Source organism: Enhydra lutris, unplaced genomic scaffold, assembly GCF_002288905.1.
Source record: "Enhydra lutris kenyoni isolate GAN:26980312 unplaced genomic scaffold, ASM228890v2 scaffoldscaffold17, whole genome shotgun sequence".
In the NCBI taxonomy this organism is placed as follows: domain Eukaryota; kingdom Metazoa; phylum Chordata; class Mammalia; order Carnivora; family Mustelidae; genus Enhydra; species Enhydra lutris.
In genome coordinates, this window is record NW_019154101.1 from 13,834,355 (window position 1) to 13,850,048 (window position 15,694).

A 15,694-nucleotide genomic window follows, 5' to 3' on the forward strand; every position below is an offset into this window, starting at 1 on the left:
ATAGATGGCAGTGTCAGATGGGCTTGGCCTGACATTGTGGGCTTTGAAGAGAGAAGAATGGGGCCATAAATCAAGGAATGTAATAAACCTTAGAAGACAAAAAAAAAAAAAAAAGGCAAAGAAACATTCCCCCAGAGTCTACAGACAGGAACATAGCCCTGTCAACACCTGGATTTTTAGTCCGGAGAGAACCATTTTTGAGCTCTGACCCCCAGAACTGTAAGTTAATAAATTGCATTTCAATAAACTAGTAAGTTTGTGGAAATTTGTTACAGAAGGAATAGGAAACTAATATGGATGGGTATGTAAGGAAGAAATCACCACAAATGATTCTTGGAATAAAGGTGTAACTTATGGAAATGTAGCAGCTCAACTAGGAAGCATCTTTTGGAAGGAGTAGTTTAATTTTGAGCACTAACCTGCAACAGAAGTCTAGTGAGTGGTCTAGAGTCAGGTTTTGGAATTAAAGAGGCCTGGTTCTTATTATGGCTCTGTCTCTTACAAGCTGTTCAAACTTGTTCAAGATACTAAACCTTTCTTTGGTTTTCAATTTCAATTCAATTTTTTGGTCTAAGTGGGGATAAAAATAGCACCTACTTATTCCACAGAGTACTCTATTCCATAGAGTATTATAAAGAGAAATAAATGAGATGATTTATGCAAGGTCCTTATACTTGGCTGGCATGTGCTCAAATGTTGATTAATGAGGATGATGATGCTGATGCTGATGATATAGAAGGCACAGAAGGCTGTGCATTATTTTTAAAGCACAGGTGATTAAACAAGTTTAACCACTTGTTTTATGACTAAATGATCAGTGTAGGAATGCAAGATGTAAATTAAATTACCTTGTTTGCTTGTTTAAAAGGGATGTGACTGTATACACTATTTCTGCTTAAATTACTATTCTTCAAAATTGTGTATATATGCACTCAAACTTAGATGCAACAGCATCTTAGTTTGCATCTTAGTTAGATGCAACAGCATTCATTTTCTAAGGATGTTTCCTCTGTTGGATCCACACCCCACCATTTTGTGCCAATACTAACAAGGTATCTCACGCCTCTTTTAAACGGAGTTCTAGGTTTCCACACAGAATGGTTCTGTTTGGTTAGAGGAAGTTGGCATAAAGAGAAGCCCAAACCATTGGCAAAATCATTGGGATACACACTATCAAAAGCTCTTTGTTGACTCCCCCCCATTAAAATACTTTTTTAAAAACCAGATCAAAAGTAATCATATCTTTCATTCTGAAGGAGAGACCTCTTCACTAATCACCTTAAAAATAGTCTAGGATTTTATCCACTCTGTTTTTATTTGTAAGACATTTGCTTGCAACCGAAATGGTTTGTGATGTATGATTTCCAAAGTGGTCCTTCTCCTGTTAACTGAATTAGATGTCTCACAAAGGACTGACAGCAATGCCAAATTAGTTGGACTGCAAACAGATACTGCTAATCCAAAAATTAACCAACTTCCTAGAGACACTGAGGCTATCACCACCCATATGTGTTAAAACAAGGACCAAGGGTGCCATCCACAGGGCATCTCTGGGCCTAGGCTAGCAAACGATTAAAGCTGAGATGTCAAGACCCCTGCAGAGTAACCTTTAAACAATACTGTATTTGTGTATGTTTCAATAAGGTTTCAACCTCTGATTAAAAGGGGGAAAATAGAAAAAATTTAACTTGCCAGCTCAACCTTCTGGTAGTATAAAAACTGAAACCAATGCTGTCTGTTGGAAAACTAGAAAGAAAACTCTTGATTTAAATAGGGATTTTAAAAACTGAAAAGGCGACACAGCACTATTAGCTAAACTAAATACAGGCATGCCTTGGTATTTATGGCACCTGTCATCAGAAAATCTCAGTGCCCTTCTTGGGAAGACCCTGAGAAAAAGCTTTTCAGTAACTGAAAAGAAATTGTAAGACAGACTAAAAGCAGAAGTATTCTAGTCAAAGATTCTCTTGTGTATTCATAGAAAGCTTTTACCTAAAAGTCAAGTCAGCATATTCTTATCCTCGAGAATTCAGTGGAGTCTGAAATTTCAAATACATTCTTATATTAAGATTAGGCACTTCCAAAGACATATATCTTTTTATAAAAAATTTATTTCTCTGTAAATACAAATTCCAACATCACAAACAATAGTCCAGTGGAAAAATACTTAGCCATTAACATTGAAAACTTTTTTAAATTTAATAAATAGAACTTTGGCATTCAAAATTCTAGCTGTAAACCCTATTAAAAAACAAAAACAAAAAAATAACCCCTTTACAAAAAAAGAGGCAAGAATGATAGATCAGAAGGCATAAGCCAACCAGTGGCTTCACATTCTTTTTACAATAACTGTATTTCAATTAAGTCACGACCACTCTGTATTTACACATGAGGTATTTTGGGTGGTTCAAAAATTGAACCTAGTTTACAAAAACCACCAGTCATAGTGACTGATTATACACTCTGCTGTGCTTTTAATGTAACCACCTAGCTAGCACCTTACTACTTCTTGTCATCACACCACTGTGATGCCAAACTTTGTTTCTGTATTTAAATATTTATACATATATGTACACACATATACACACAAATAACTACATTCTGGGAGGAGGTTCCTGCTTACTACACTGGGGAAAGGTTGGGCTCCAAAAACATATATCCTCTCATGTTTCCTAACCTAAGGTATCTAACCTAATAATGAAAACCTGCTCCTTGCTTAAGAAAAAATCCTTAATCAGGTCTATTTACAGAAGAACAAGGTGCAATAATCATCAACATTCTTATAACTCATGTAAAACAGAAATGAACGCTTACTGCAGGCAAAAAGGCACAAAAGGTTCTCTCTGTATGCAGCTGCAATAGTGTTGTTAATGACTTACTGACTTGAAACTACATTAATATACTCAGTACTTCTTTTAAGTAAGAAAAAAAAATCCAAAAGCATTCCCCTTTCATGATTAAATGTATAATATTATCATACAGCAATATATCACCATGGCATTTTGGGGTAAAGTTGGAAATTATACTCTTTCACCAAACAGGAAATTACTTTTCTTGTTTTGTGAACACTGAAAATTGTCAAAAACAGAAACAAAATGAATTAACTTTGGCTCTGAGAGCTACAGCTACTGGCAGTTTCAAATGATATAGTCTGAGTGAGCATGGTTATGAGAATTGCTTATTATTATATATCTATAATGATAGAAATCTACATAAGAGAATGCCAATAATTCAAACTAAAGTTGTGCCTGAGCTGAACTATGCTATGTAAAAATACAGTCCCAAATTCTCGGTTACTAAGTTATCCAATGAACGATTACTGATATCGAAAGAACGTTTTCCCAATAAAGTAGTTCCTTTAAAAATATCCTCTAAGGGATTTCTAGTAATGTCTTGAACTATGACAAAATTAATTCATAAGCTCATTACTGACTTAGAAATGTACAATATCCACTTTAGCAACACTTTGCAGCCCTTGAGATTGTCTTTAATAAGCTACTGAAAGAAGCCTAATTCAGTTGACTAAACTGTCATGACCAAAATAAATTTCACAAAAAAATGTTGTTAATATTAAATGCTGAATCCCATCTCAAATATAAAAAGGGACAACACTTATTTAAAGAAGAAATCCAGGCATGACTGATCTAGTCACTACTTAAGCTTTTAAAATTAGAGGCCACTGAAAATTTACTAACAGCTTAACTAAAGTATCCTTCAGACATCAAAAGAAAAGACAACTAACTATTGTGCCTTTGATTCCGTTATTTTTGTCTGCACAGGTAAGTGGGTCTTTTACTGAGATACTGTTACTTTATCCCTGCTTTAGTGTGACTGAGGCAGAATAATCTCAACTTCAAAATCCAGAAGACCAATAATAAATGTTAACACTGCATGAGATACTTCCTAAGAAGACAAGCATTTAATTCACATAATTAAAAAGTTTTCACATCTAAGGAAATCACCCAAATAGATTTAACTTCAAAATTTAGGTTAATTTTCATCTCAGACATATATCAGTATAATAACGTCTGAGAACATCCTAGTTCAAACTAGAATAAGACACTTAGTGTTTCTATTTGCCCATCTTACTTGACCTAACAGTCAAATCTTTGTTTTCAATGAGATACCAGTATTATTACAATCTAACAGAAGAAGTTATCTCGGGAAAGGGGAATTTTCTGAAAAATAAAATTAAAATTAAATGCTGACAAATAGAATACTACTATTTCATTTCCCCAAAAATATTCCCTCCAAGACTGTCTACTTATTACCTAGGTCCCTTCACAAACTCCAAACTCCAAGAGATTAATTTTGTAACTCAGGGTTATACTTAAACTATCACATCTTATTTTCCTTTTTTATTTGTGAGGAGGTAGACATTTTGGAAATGGAAATACACCAGTAGTAGTCAATTTTCTATATTAACACATTTTTACCTCAAGACATGTGAATTAAGTCAAATTCTGTAAGTTTTAAAAGAAAACTTATTTAAAAAATTAAATATTTTACCCCAAGTCAGAAAACAAAAATATGTCTATAGTAAATTAAAGCAAATGACCAAAAGTTTGTTCAAAACAACACTAATAACCATAAAACCCAAAAACATATACTAAAAACCTAGAAGACATTAAGAACCTAGTGACGCAAATCAGTGATTATTTATGCACATCAGTACTATCATCTTAGGGTGCCTTTATTTCCCAAACTGTGGAAGTTGAGAGGGAGGGGTTGGAGTTTCTATTCAGAGAGAATGTTAAGAATATTGTGTGTTGCACTGTGGTTTATCTTTTTCAGATGCTAGTATCTACTTCTTAATATAAAGGCCCATTTTTACAGATATTTTTACAAGGCAGAGTTCTTTGATTCAGATTTTTGGTATAAATTTACTACTCCCTGATTGTCTTCAAACCACCAACGTTAAAAAACAAATGAACACATTAGAATGCCATGTTCTTACAAGTGACTTTTCCATATGAGCATAGGTACTTGGAATGCAGAATCACTATCATGCACTGATTTCTTAGTGACTAGATCCTAAGAAGTAAGAGTAGGGAGGACTCAGGCACTAAACAAAAGTACAGTTGGATGTACTTACAATGTATTATAACTGACTGTTGTAACATAACCACAGAATAACTTACTGAGCGCTGCATATTAGCCAAATTCTGAACTGAATGTCTTCCTGGGGAGTTTCCTTTAAGTTTTTATCCCACATGTTTTCACTGCTGAAAATATTTAAGAAAAATCTTTTCTAGGAGCGGTCTTTATACCAGTAGATAAGCCTGGCAACAGAAACAGACATGTGATCTGTTCTTGCCCAAAACAGTATTATCCTGTTGAATTCACACCCCTTATTTCTTCTACCTCTTATTTGGTCTTGCCCTACTTGAGACCTGGTTGCATCAAGAAAACAAACCAGTTTGTAAAGAACAATGATTGCCATAACTAAGTGTATTCAAAAGAATGTAATAAACGTTCTAAAGTAATAAAACATATAATCCTCCCACAATTCCAAATAAAACAGGAAAGTACTTGTTTGGAAGTTTAAATAATTGTATGTCTACTTAAAAATCAGTTTCATTTCATAATGATATCCTGTACTCCAGAAGAAGAAATAACCTCGTATTATATGAAAAACCCAGTTTTTAATGTAGTTTACCTAATAAGTATAATTGAAATATCACCTGGTTTTAATATTGTTTTATGTTTGTGATAATTCAGATATCAAGAATACAGGTTAGCTTTTTCTTAAAGTAGTTTTAACTTTAAAACATACAAAACTATTAAAATGTAAACGTGAGAATTGGATAAATAAACTATTGCTCCAGAGTGACTTTGTTAATCCTTCTTTTACAACAATGGCTTTAGATGGTTAGCATTAATTCTTTATGGCTTTGTTTACATTGATACATGTAAATGAAAAATTGTTAATAGTAAGGGACATGTTAAAATTAGTTCAAATTATGTTAAGTTGCCTTGTGATATATAAATTGCAATGCTAATGAAAAGATTATCACATCAAAATTTCATACCTCTAAGGCAACCCATTATCACTCTGGAAAAATAGCTGACCTACCCACAGTACTAAATCAACCCAACCCCACAACCTCATCATCGCGGCACAGTGGTTGTTCAAAAGACACATGGTTTTGCCAGCTGTACTCCTACTAAAACACTTGCCTGCTGTTGGAACTCTTGTTCAGCCAGCCCTTGAAAACCTCAAAGAACAACACAAGCTTCTACATGAAAGAAAAGAAATACAGGAATAAACAGTGTGTGCCTTTCTCGGAAGCTTTGCTTTGACCCTAGAAATCCTTATAATTTTGTGAATAAACACACATGTGCACACATGTGCGCACACACGCACACACATAGCTACAGATAAAAAGAAATCCTATCCCTTTATCTGAAGGGCACTATTCACAGCTTGGTCCTACAATCAGTAGTATGAGAAGACAGATTTTTTGTTTTTCTTGTACATGTCATCACATTTTTCAAATAGTAATTTGGTTTTTTGGCCTGATTAGATAAGCCCCCTTTGAAGCCTCATCAAATCCCCTTTCTCCCCCAGGAAAACAAATCCACAGAAAAAAAAAGTCCTATATGTCACTTGTGACTTTCCATCATGGCTCCTAAACAGAAATATGAAGAACTGTAACACAGCAGCATTTAACAATGGGTCGTTATTGCTGTGGAACCAAGAGCTGATCACTGGGTAATGCAGTTGTCTCCCATGTCCTGAGCATAGCGGTCGGATATTGTAGTCCTTAATTCATCGATGTCCCTCCGTAACTGGCATACATCTGACAATTTTTTACTGAGTGTTTCTGGGCTATAGTCATTCTCAGTCTCTTCAGCTGAACAGTTCATTGCTGTGGAAATAAAATATGGAGACTGTCTCACACTTTTTTGACCAAAGGCATTTTAGGAATTTTAACTTAATTATCATTAGAAATACAATGTTGTATCCTGAATACCAATCAGGTTCAGGTTTAAATGTATCATTCAGTATTAAATAGATCTTGTTTACCTGCTCCTTTTAAATTTTTGCTAATTAAATTGCATTAAATCCATACTGTAATACACATGTTCAACATGTTTAAAGGATGACAACATTCCAAAAGTAAGAAAAAGCATGCCCTAATAGCTCTCCAGCTCAACTACAGCACTCATTCTGACTTGACAAAAAACTGAAAATCACTTCTGTATTAAGGAGTGATAGCTTTAATTTTTATAGACTGCAAAATGGGTTTATTAGCATGAAAGCATAAATTTCCAAAATATATGGTAAGCGTGTGTGTATATGTATGTATATGTATATATATGTATGTTTATGTGTGGTGTGTGGAATGCTACAACCCCACACAATTCAATTGGGCTGATGGCTAGCTGCCCAATGGCTGAATGACCTAGGGTGGGGAGGGTGAGGCTTTGAGTCAGCTGGCTGTTAATTATTTACCTCAGTTCCTCTCTTTGTCAGTACATCTCAATATTAAAGCAGATGGAGTCAATAATTGTAAAATAAATCTTTCCTTGGGGCACCTGGGTGGCTCAGTGGGTTAAGCCTCTGCCTTCAGCTCAGGTCACCATCTCAGGGTCCTGGGATCCGCATTGGGCTCTCTGCTCAGTGGGGAGCCTGCCTCTCCCCCACCCCCTGCTTTCTCTGCCTGCCTCTCTGCCTACTTGTCACCTCTCTCTCTGTCAAATAAATAAATAAAATCTTTATAAATAAATAAATAAATAAATCTTTCCTTATGCCTTTACCGGCATTGGTAGCTTACTGGAGGTGTAAGAGTCAAGATTAACTTATTTGTTAATTCAACAAACACTAACTGAACACCTACCATGATCCAGGCACTATGCTAGATGGAAAGGCCAGCAAAATAATGGATGTAGTGGTTTATTCTTAATGATTTACATATACTTCATAAACAAGTAAGCACAGTTAAGTATTGTAGGTGTCCTACCACCATACACAGACTACAGTGGCATAAGGAAGAGAACAACCAGCCTAACTGGAGAGGGTGCAGGTTCATTGGATGGGCCAAGATGCAGAATGAACAAAGGCACAAAGGCAGAAAACCAAAGAATCTGAGAAACTTCAAGAAAGTAAGTAACCAGCTCTAAAATGGCAGAGCACAAATTATGAAGGCAAGGGTCAAGAAATAAAGCTAAAGAGGCATGTGAGACCTACCTATCTCTATTTTAGGGGACTGTAAATATTTGGAAATCAGAATTACCATTAGGTTAGATCACTCTGGCAGCATTGTGACAAAAATGGATTAGTGGGGGAAAGTGGGCAAGACAGTGGACAGAGAGACCAGTCCAGGTGAAGGACTTTGAAAGCTTCATTTAAGGCAACAGTGCAATGGAGATGTAATGGAAGGAATGAATGCTAAGAAGGGACTGGTAGAAATGATAGAGCTCAACCATCCTAAGTTATATAGGGGTTAGGGACTAGGCAAAGGACATACCCAGATGAAGGAAAGAACAGGGTGGAGAAAAATCTGGATTAGGGCGGACAGGTGGATAGTGGTGCTACTCACTAGCACCACTAGTGAGGTGCAGGATTAGGGAGGGAAGAAAAGTAGGTTCTCTATTGGACATAGTTGAGTCCTATGATGCCTATAGAATAACTGGCTCTAATAAAAGGAAAGTATAAACAAGAGCCCAGGGGGCCATTCTAGGCAGGGAAGAGATAAATGTCTGTATGGGTCAAAAGTACAGCACTAAAAGAAAGCAAAAGGACATAGGTAAGATTACTAAGAGAAAATATACAAAAAGAGAGACAAAAACACCCAAATTATTGAGGAATCAGTAAAACTTACACTGTTTGTAGATGACACTCTTTGCAGAAAACCCTGAAGACTTACCAAAGAATTGATAAATGAATTCAGTAGTCACAGGACATGAAATTATAGAAGTATAAAGAAATCATTGCATTTCTATATACTAATAGTGAAGAAGCAGAATGAGAAATTAAGAAAACAATCCCATCTACAATTGCACCAAAAAGAATATAATGCCAAGGAATATACTTAACTAAGGAGATGAAAGACCTGTATGCCCTAAACTTTAAAACATGGATGAAAGAAACTGAACACCAACAAATTGGAAAGATATAGCAAGCTCATGGATTGGAAGGACTAATATTGTTAAAATATCCATACAACCCAAAGTAATCTACAGATTTAATGTAATCCCAGTCAAAATACCAACACTTTTCACAAATGTTGTGAAACAATCCTAAAATTTGTATGGAACCACAAAAGACCCCAAACAGCCAAAGCAATCTTGTGAAAGAACAAAGGTAGAGGTATCACAATCCCAGATTTGAAGATGTATTACAAAGCTATAGTAATCAAAACAATATAGTACTGGTACAAAAACAGACACATAGATTGACAGAACAGAATAGAGAGACCGGAGATAAATTTATGCTTATACGGTCAATTAATCTTTGACAATGGAAGCAAAAATATACAACGTGGAGAAGACAATCTCTTCAACAAATGGTGTTGGGGAAATTTGACAGCTACGTTCAGAAGAATGAAACTGGACTGCTTTCTTAGACTATACACAAAAATAAACTGAAAATCGATTAAAGACCTAAATATGAGACCTGAAACCAATAAAAAACTCCTGGAAGAAAACACAGGTGGTAATTTCTTTGACATAGGCCATAGAAACATTTTTCTAGATAGGTCTTCTCAGGCAAATGAAACAAAAAGCAAAATCAAACTACTGGGATTATACCAAAATGAAAAGCTTTTGCATAGCAAAACAAAAACCATCAACAAAATAAAGACAATCTACAAGATGGGAGAAGGTTATTTGCAAATGATATACTGGATAAAGGGTTAATTTTCAAAATATATAAAGAACTTATACAACACAGTACCAAAAACCCCACAAATAATCCAATTTTAAAAAAGAAAAAAAAAAAACAAAAGATTTCTGGGGGACAGTAAATAATTTAAATGGCAGAGAATTCCAGAGAACACTAAGACTGAGCAGTCATAAAGGCAGAAGCAGAACCTAGAAAACAAAGCCATGGAAACCGTGGTAGCAGAGCATTTTTAAAAAAAGAAGGGTGGGGTAAAGAGTGTCACTGAACAATGGGTGGAGTGAGGAGATAAGGATTCAAAATCCACTGGTTTTTGACAAATTACCTAGCTGGTCAAATTTTCACAGTACCAAGATACAAGGTAAGGGATATGGGTTTAAACCTGAAAGACTGAAAGAGGGATACACTGGGAGGTGAATGTGACAAAGTTCTTCAATCTCCCTTTATATTCACGTTTGGATAGCTCTCTTAATCTAATTACGGGAAAAGGTGACAAATACTATACAGGAGAATAAAAATGTAGAAAGTTACAAAATAACTGAAGGGGTGACTACTTCTAAAATGGTAAAGAGAATTGAGTCTTCTGTGTGTGAGCTTTTACTTCTTCAAGAGAAGTAACTGACTTCTGCTGACTAAATCGCCCCATGACCTGGCAAACCTCTCCTCCAGAGATTTAAGCCAAACATCAGAGCCTTCACAGCCCTTCCCATTTAGTTAGTTTTCCCCTTGGGCCCCCATTTTCCTCCATCCACATCTCAATTATAGTACTTATCACAATGCTCTAGTAATCGAGTTTGTGTGGCAGCCAAGGGCTGTGTTCAACTGCATTATCTGCACCTTAGTATCAGGACTATATAAAGCATTACTTACTAAGTCAATATATTTACACATTAAAGTGTTTTTTACATACCCAAACATATGTATATAAACATCTGTGAAGTGGAAGGGAAAATTCTGCTGACCTCTCTGAGCACAGTTACATGTTTCATTTAACAAGGGATATACTTTGGTGGAAAGTATTACTTGGTTTGCCAAAATAACTATCATGACGCCAATTGGTAGAATCTTTTTGATGAAACTGTAAATAAAACTAGTCTCCACTCTAGTCACACATTAACTATATTATTAGGCATTTTTTCAATACAACATAGAAAGTGCATAAACCTTATTATGGTCTTACTCCAATCATATCTCCTTACTTATGCCCATTTCTTCTGTATTAAAAAGAGACCAATATGTCAATATTATAGTAATTTAGAACCACAGGCAGAGATGTGTGTTTCTGCAAAAGCAGCACAGAAGAGAAACTAGGATATTCCTTTGGCGGATCTTACAACTATGTGTGGAAGAACATGGAACTGAGGAACAATGTGGGGGGGTCATATTGAAAGGAATAAGGCCAGAGTGTAAATGCATGACAAGGGCAACAGATCCACAGGCCATGAAAATTAGCTCTTGTGACAGCACAGACATAGAGAATATATATTTTCTTTTTTATTTTATATATATATTTAAATATATATAGTATATATATATATCTTTAAAGATTTTATTTGTTCATTTGAGAGAGAAATCAGACAAGCAGAGGGAAAGGCAGAGAGAGAGAGAGAGAGAAGCAGACTCCCCGCTGAGCTGGGAGCCCACGTGGGGCTCGATCCCAAGAAGGGATCATGACCTGAGCCGAAGGCAGACGCTGAACCATCTGAGCCACCCAGGTGCCCCAGCACTGGTACTTACATTTAGCAACTGCCACAGACATACACTGCATAGGAAAAGCAAAGGCGTATCTTCTCTCAAATATTTTACCAGCAGAGAGATGGCTGGATCATTACCTTAGGCAATTACCACGTGAAAGCCAATAGAATCATTACTTTTAGAAGAGTAATCAGGACTATCACATCAAACTACCACTCCAATCACATATTAGCAGATCCAGCACAGCTCGTCCACACAGGAAGCTCTGTAGGCATTCTGCCAAGTGGCAGTCCATACCAATATGACACTGCTCACTTCTCTAAGTATGAGGTAAGTCCTAGCAATCAAGTAATAATAGGTATTCACAGACCTACAGATTTATTCAGAGATTTATAAATCTAAGTAGGAAAGGAGATAAAAACAAATAGGGAAAAGGCAGTAAGAGGTTCCTGATCCATGAAGACAGGTTTCTAATTGCTAAGCAATATAGTAAGAACAAGGCATCAACGACTTACATCTGATTCCCAGTAATAATGAAAGATTAGGCTCCTTGCCCTGAGCTCGCTGATTGAGAATACTACACAATGCCTTCAAGTCAAACAAACAATAGGACATTTCCTTGAACAGCTGATCAATCACACTCAAATCAGATAGTGGCCATTTGGTAAGTACTGTCTGCTGCCTGGATTGGTCTGCTTCCTGGCCCTGATCCAATAAGGAGCATGTCTCTTCTGTTTGCCTTTGGTTCTACAAGAGATAAAGAAAAAACAAATCAGGTTGTTAGAATAGTGAAAATATTCAAAGCCATGCAGTTGTCTGAACATTTCCCCCCATTTATTAATGAAATGTTAGTCATATTACATACACATTAACCAAATTAAACTGCATACACACAGTAGGAAAAAAGAAAAAGGAAAAGCATTTAAAATAGTGGAAATGAAATGACTCAATGATTCCTCTGTGTCATCTCGTGCCCTAGGGTAAATGTGAAAGAGGCAACAAACCCAGACTTACTTTCTAGGAGTATCTCATGCTACATAATGTCACATAGTAAATATCTTGGTTGTATATGTAATCTTCTATTATAAAATTTATCCCAAGAACAAAAAGAACTATGAAAAAATTTTAAACCCTACCCTATAGTTTTACTGTTAGTAGCAGTAATGATTTATTTACTTTGAAACTATCTGTTGCATATTGAGAAAAAAGTACGTATGTTATGTTAGTGTTGATAGGAACCAAAATTTTCAGCATTAAGAGAAAAAGAAATACAAGTATAAAACCAAAGGAAAAAAAACCCTAACAATTTTGAATTGTGAAATTTAAATTGGGATTATCAATATGAACTCATAATTTATTACACTCAGAAAAAGCTACCTTCACTTCATCCCCAAAACTGTCACCATCTACTTCTCATTCTGAAAATTACTACAGGCAATTTAATTAGCTTTCTAGTTAGACCTGTATTTCAAAATAACCAAACAGCCTGTACTGATGAGGAAAAGATTTTTTAATAGATGAATGCCAGCTAAAAAATGTAAATATAATTAGGAAAAAATATGACTCTTTTAATCATGTAATGATTTAGACAATGATCACCAGTGAATAGAATACTAAAACCATCAAGGGAAAGGGTACTGATAAACTATTCAGTGTTACCTAAGTATCATTCCACAGATCACCTGCTATTTGCAGAGGCCATAATGTGACAATGGAAATAATTAGTCTGTTACCATTTTAACCAGTGAGATCAGTATTTCTGTCACTTACAGTGGGATAATCAAACATAAATAATTTGAGGACGTGAACAACACCTACAAAGTCTTCATGCCAAAAAATGTTTGTCTTGACTTAATGATATCTTTAGCTCTTACTTCTAGTTTATAAGAGATAGAGGGGGTAGAGAACAAGATAAACGACACCATAAGAAACCAATCAGACAAATCTAGAAGGCCTGACAATATATAAGTCTTTAATACAACAGGCCCAGATTTAAAAAACAAGTCACTAACATGGAAAAAGTGAGAAACTTCGTAAGACAAAATGAAATGCAACTCATGGTATTATTGAATATTGAGGAATATTATTCTTGTTGGGTTTGACAATTGTGGTACAGTTATATGGGAAATGTGCCTAATTTTTGGAGATGCATTCTGGGTATTTAGAGGCAAAATGTCATGATGAGAGTTAAAAAACTAATATAACTATTTTTTTGTACAACATATCCTTAAATGCAGGCCAAGTGTGTCATCTTGTAATTAAATGAAGAAAGCGTGATCTGTTCCAATGATGAAGTGTCAACATTGTACCTTCCTTAAGGATTTTCAAAGGTAATTTTATTTATATTCAATTTATGTTTTATTGAATTACTTTGGGACCGAATATATAATATTTGACTATGTTGCAGTTAAGTCTGTGAAATTATATTCAGATACATAAGAAAAATAAAAGTTTGCCTTTTAATTATACTTTTGTAAGAAACCTAATGGAGTTAATTAATTGGCACACCGAAATCAAGTCTTCAAGTAAAAAATATGCTATGAATATGTACAAAATAAGTATCTGCTTTAACTTAAATAAGTACTGAATCATTTTTTGAAAGTAATTTGAATTTTTTCTACTCACATCAAGCAAAGTTTTTGTTAATCTCTGTAGGTTTCTTTCTTTCTTTTCCAGCTCTTCCATCATCTTTTGAGTAGTTGATTTTTCTTTAGAAAGTTTCCCTTGTATAGACTAAAATAAAGAGAATCAGAAAGCAAAGCACGTTAATGCTAAAAGCAAAATGCAGTCAGAGAGGTAACTAGGAATATGGGCTCTGAATACTTTGGATCTGTCCTCCCTATCCCCTGGAGGATGGAGGCCTTCACTTTTAAATCAACCCATATTGTTCTAGAGTGGATGTCAGCAAAAGGAAAAACAAGAACCACCTTTACCAAGAAAGTTTTTAATCTGGGTAAAGCATGTTAAGCCTAAACAGCTGCTATTTAATGCTATCTTACAAACAGTTCTTATTTTGTTTTTTGTTGTTGTTGTTGTTGTTTATGCATTCAGAGTGTATTAGCAAATCCATACCACCCCCTTTTTTTCTTATGGTTAATAAGATAAAACAAAGTAATGTAAGACCATCCTCATTTTCCATCATTTGAAACATAGCTAAACACACTTCTCTCAGTGTATGGTATTCCAAGTAATAGTTATGATGCTGAATTCAAGCCAAAGGTTTAATAAATGAATATCTTAACTCTTTATAAAATTATGAATTATCCAGAACAAGATACTATTGTAAGAATATCCTGAGTGCACTAAAGCAGTATGTAGCATATCTTAAGAGTACTTGGGTCAAACTCATCATAAACTCTGTAGATATCAGTGATCTCTAGGTTGTTTCAATCAACACTTTTTTCCTTTTGTGAAATCACAATATCAATAAACATGTAACGAGAGATTTCTTTTATTTCCTCCTCAGGACTGTATTTATTTAGTCTCAATTCTGAAACTACTTCAGAATGCTGACTACCTAAAACACAATTCACGAGGAAGGTGTTCTCCCCCCTCATATTATGTCTCGCTAGAATAAGAGAAGATAGCTGTCACCAGGCGTTAAGATAAGACTGCAAATACAAAGCAATTTTCTCAGAAACACATATTCCACCAAGTAGCTCTTGCATTTATTTGCTAAACTCTATATAAAACTTTACATTTAATAACCCACAAGTTGGATAGGAATGAATTAAGCTCTATAATGAGTATATATTTCCTTCCAGGGTAAACTTTATATTCCACAAAATTTAATCTCTCAGCACAAAGTCACATGGGCTTTCTGAGTATGTATATTTCTGGATCTGAAATTCCTTTGTAACTGCATGTGAATGAATCAAAAACCTATTGGACTAAAAGGATATACAGGGATTATTTATTTAGTTGAACATCTATGCATAATGGCCTAACATGATTGTCTACAATCCAGAATTCATCCAAAATTTTCTTAACATCTTTGACTATTTTATCAGAACCGTGGAAGAAAGGCACCACAGATTAATTACTCTGAAGTTAACATTTTAACAATGAAAACTGACCCCAAGAGGTATTTTCATAATGCTGTAATATTATTCTTTAGAAAATTCTAGTGTTTTTTATTTTTACCAATTCAGA

General features: G+C 35.0%; 1 protein-coding gene across 2 annotated transcripts in view; it reads right to left on the reverse strand.

Moving 5' to 3' along the window:
• Positions 1-2,106: 2,106 nt before the first annotated feature.
• The window catches only part of LOC111147536 (centrosomal protein 85 like), a 168,769-nt gene continuing 155,181 nt past the window's right edge, over positions 2,107-15,694 (reverse strand). For both annotated transcript variants that reach the window (XM_022503618.1, XM_022503616.1), the window contains exons 11-13: positions 14,168-14,275; positions 12,058-12,289; positions 2,107-6,872 (exon numbers count right to left, since the gene is read on the reverse strand). In XM_022503618.1, the coding sequence (XP_022359326.1) occupies positions 6,709-6,872; positions 12,058-12,289; positions 14,168-14,275 (504 nt within the window). In that variant the 3' untranslated portion in view covers positions 2,107-6,708. The remainder of the gene's footprint in view (positions 6,873-12,057; positions 12,290-14,167; positions 14,276-15,694) is intronic.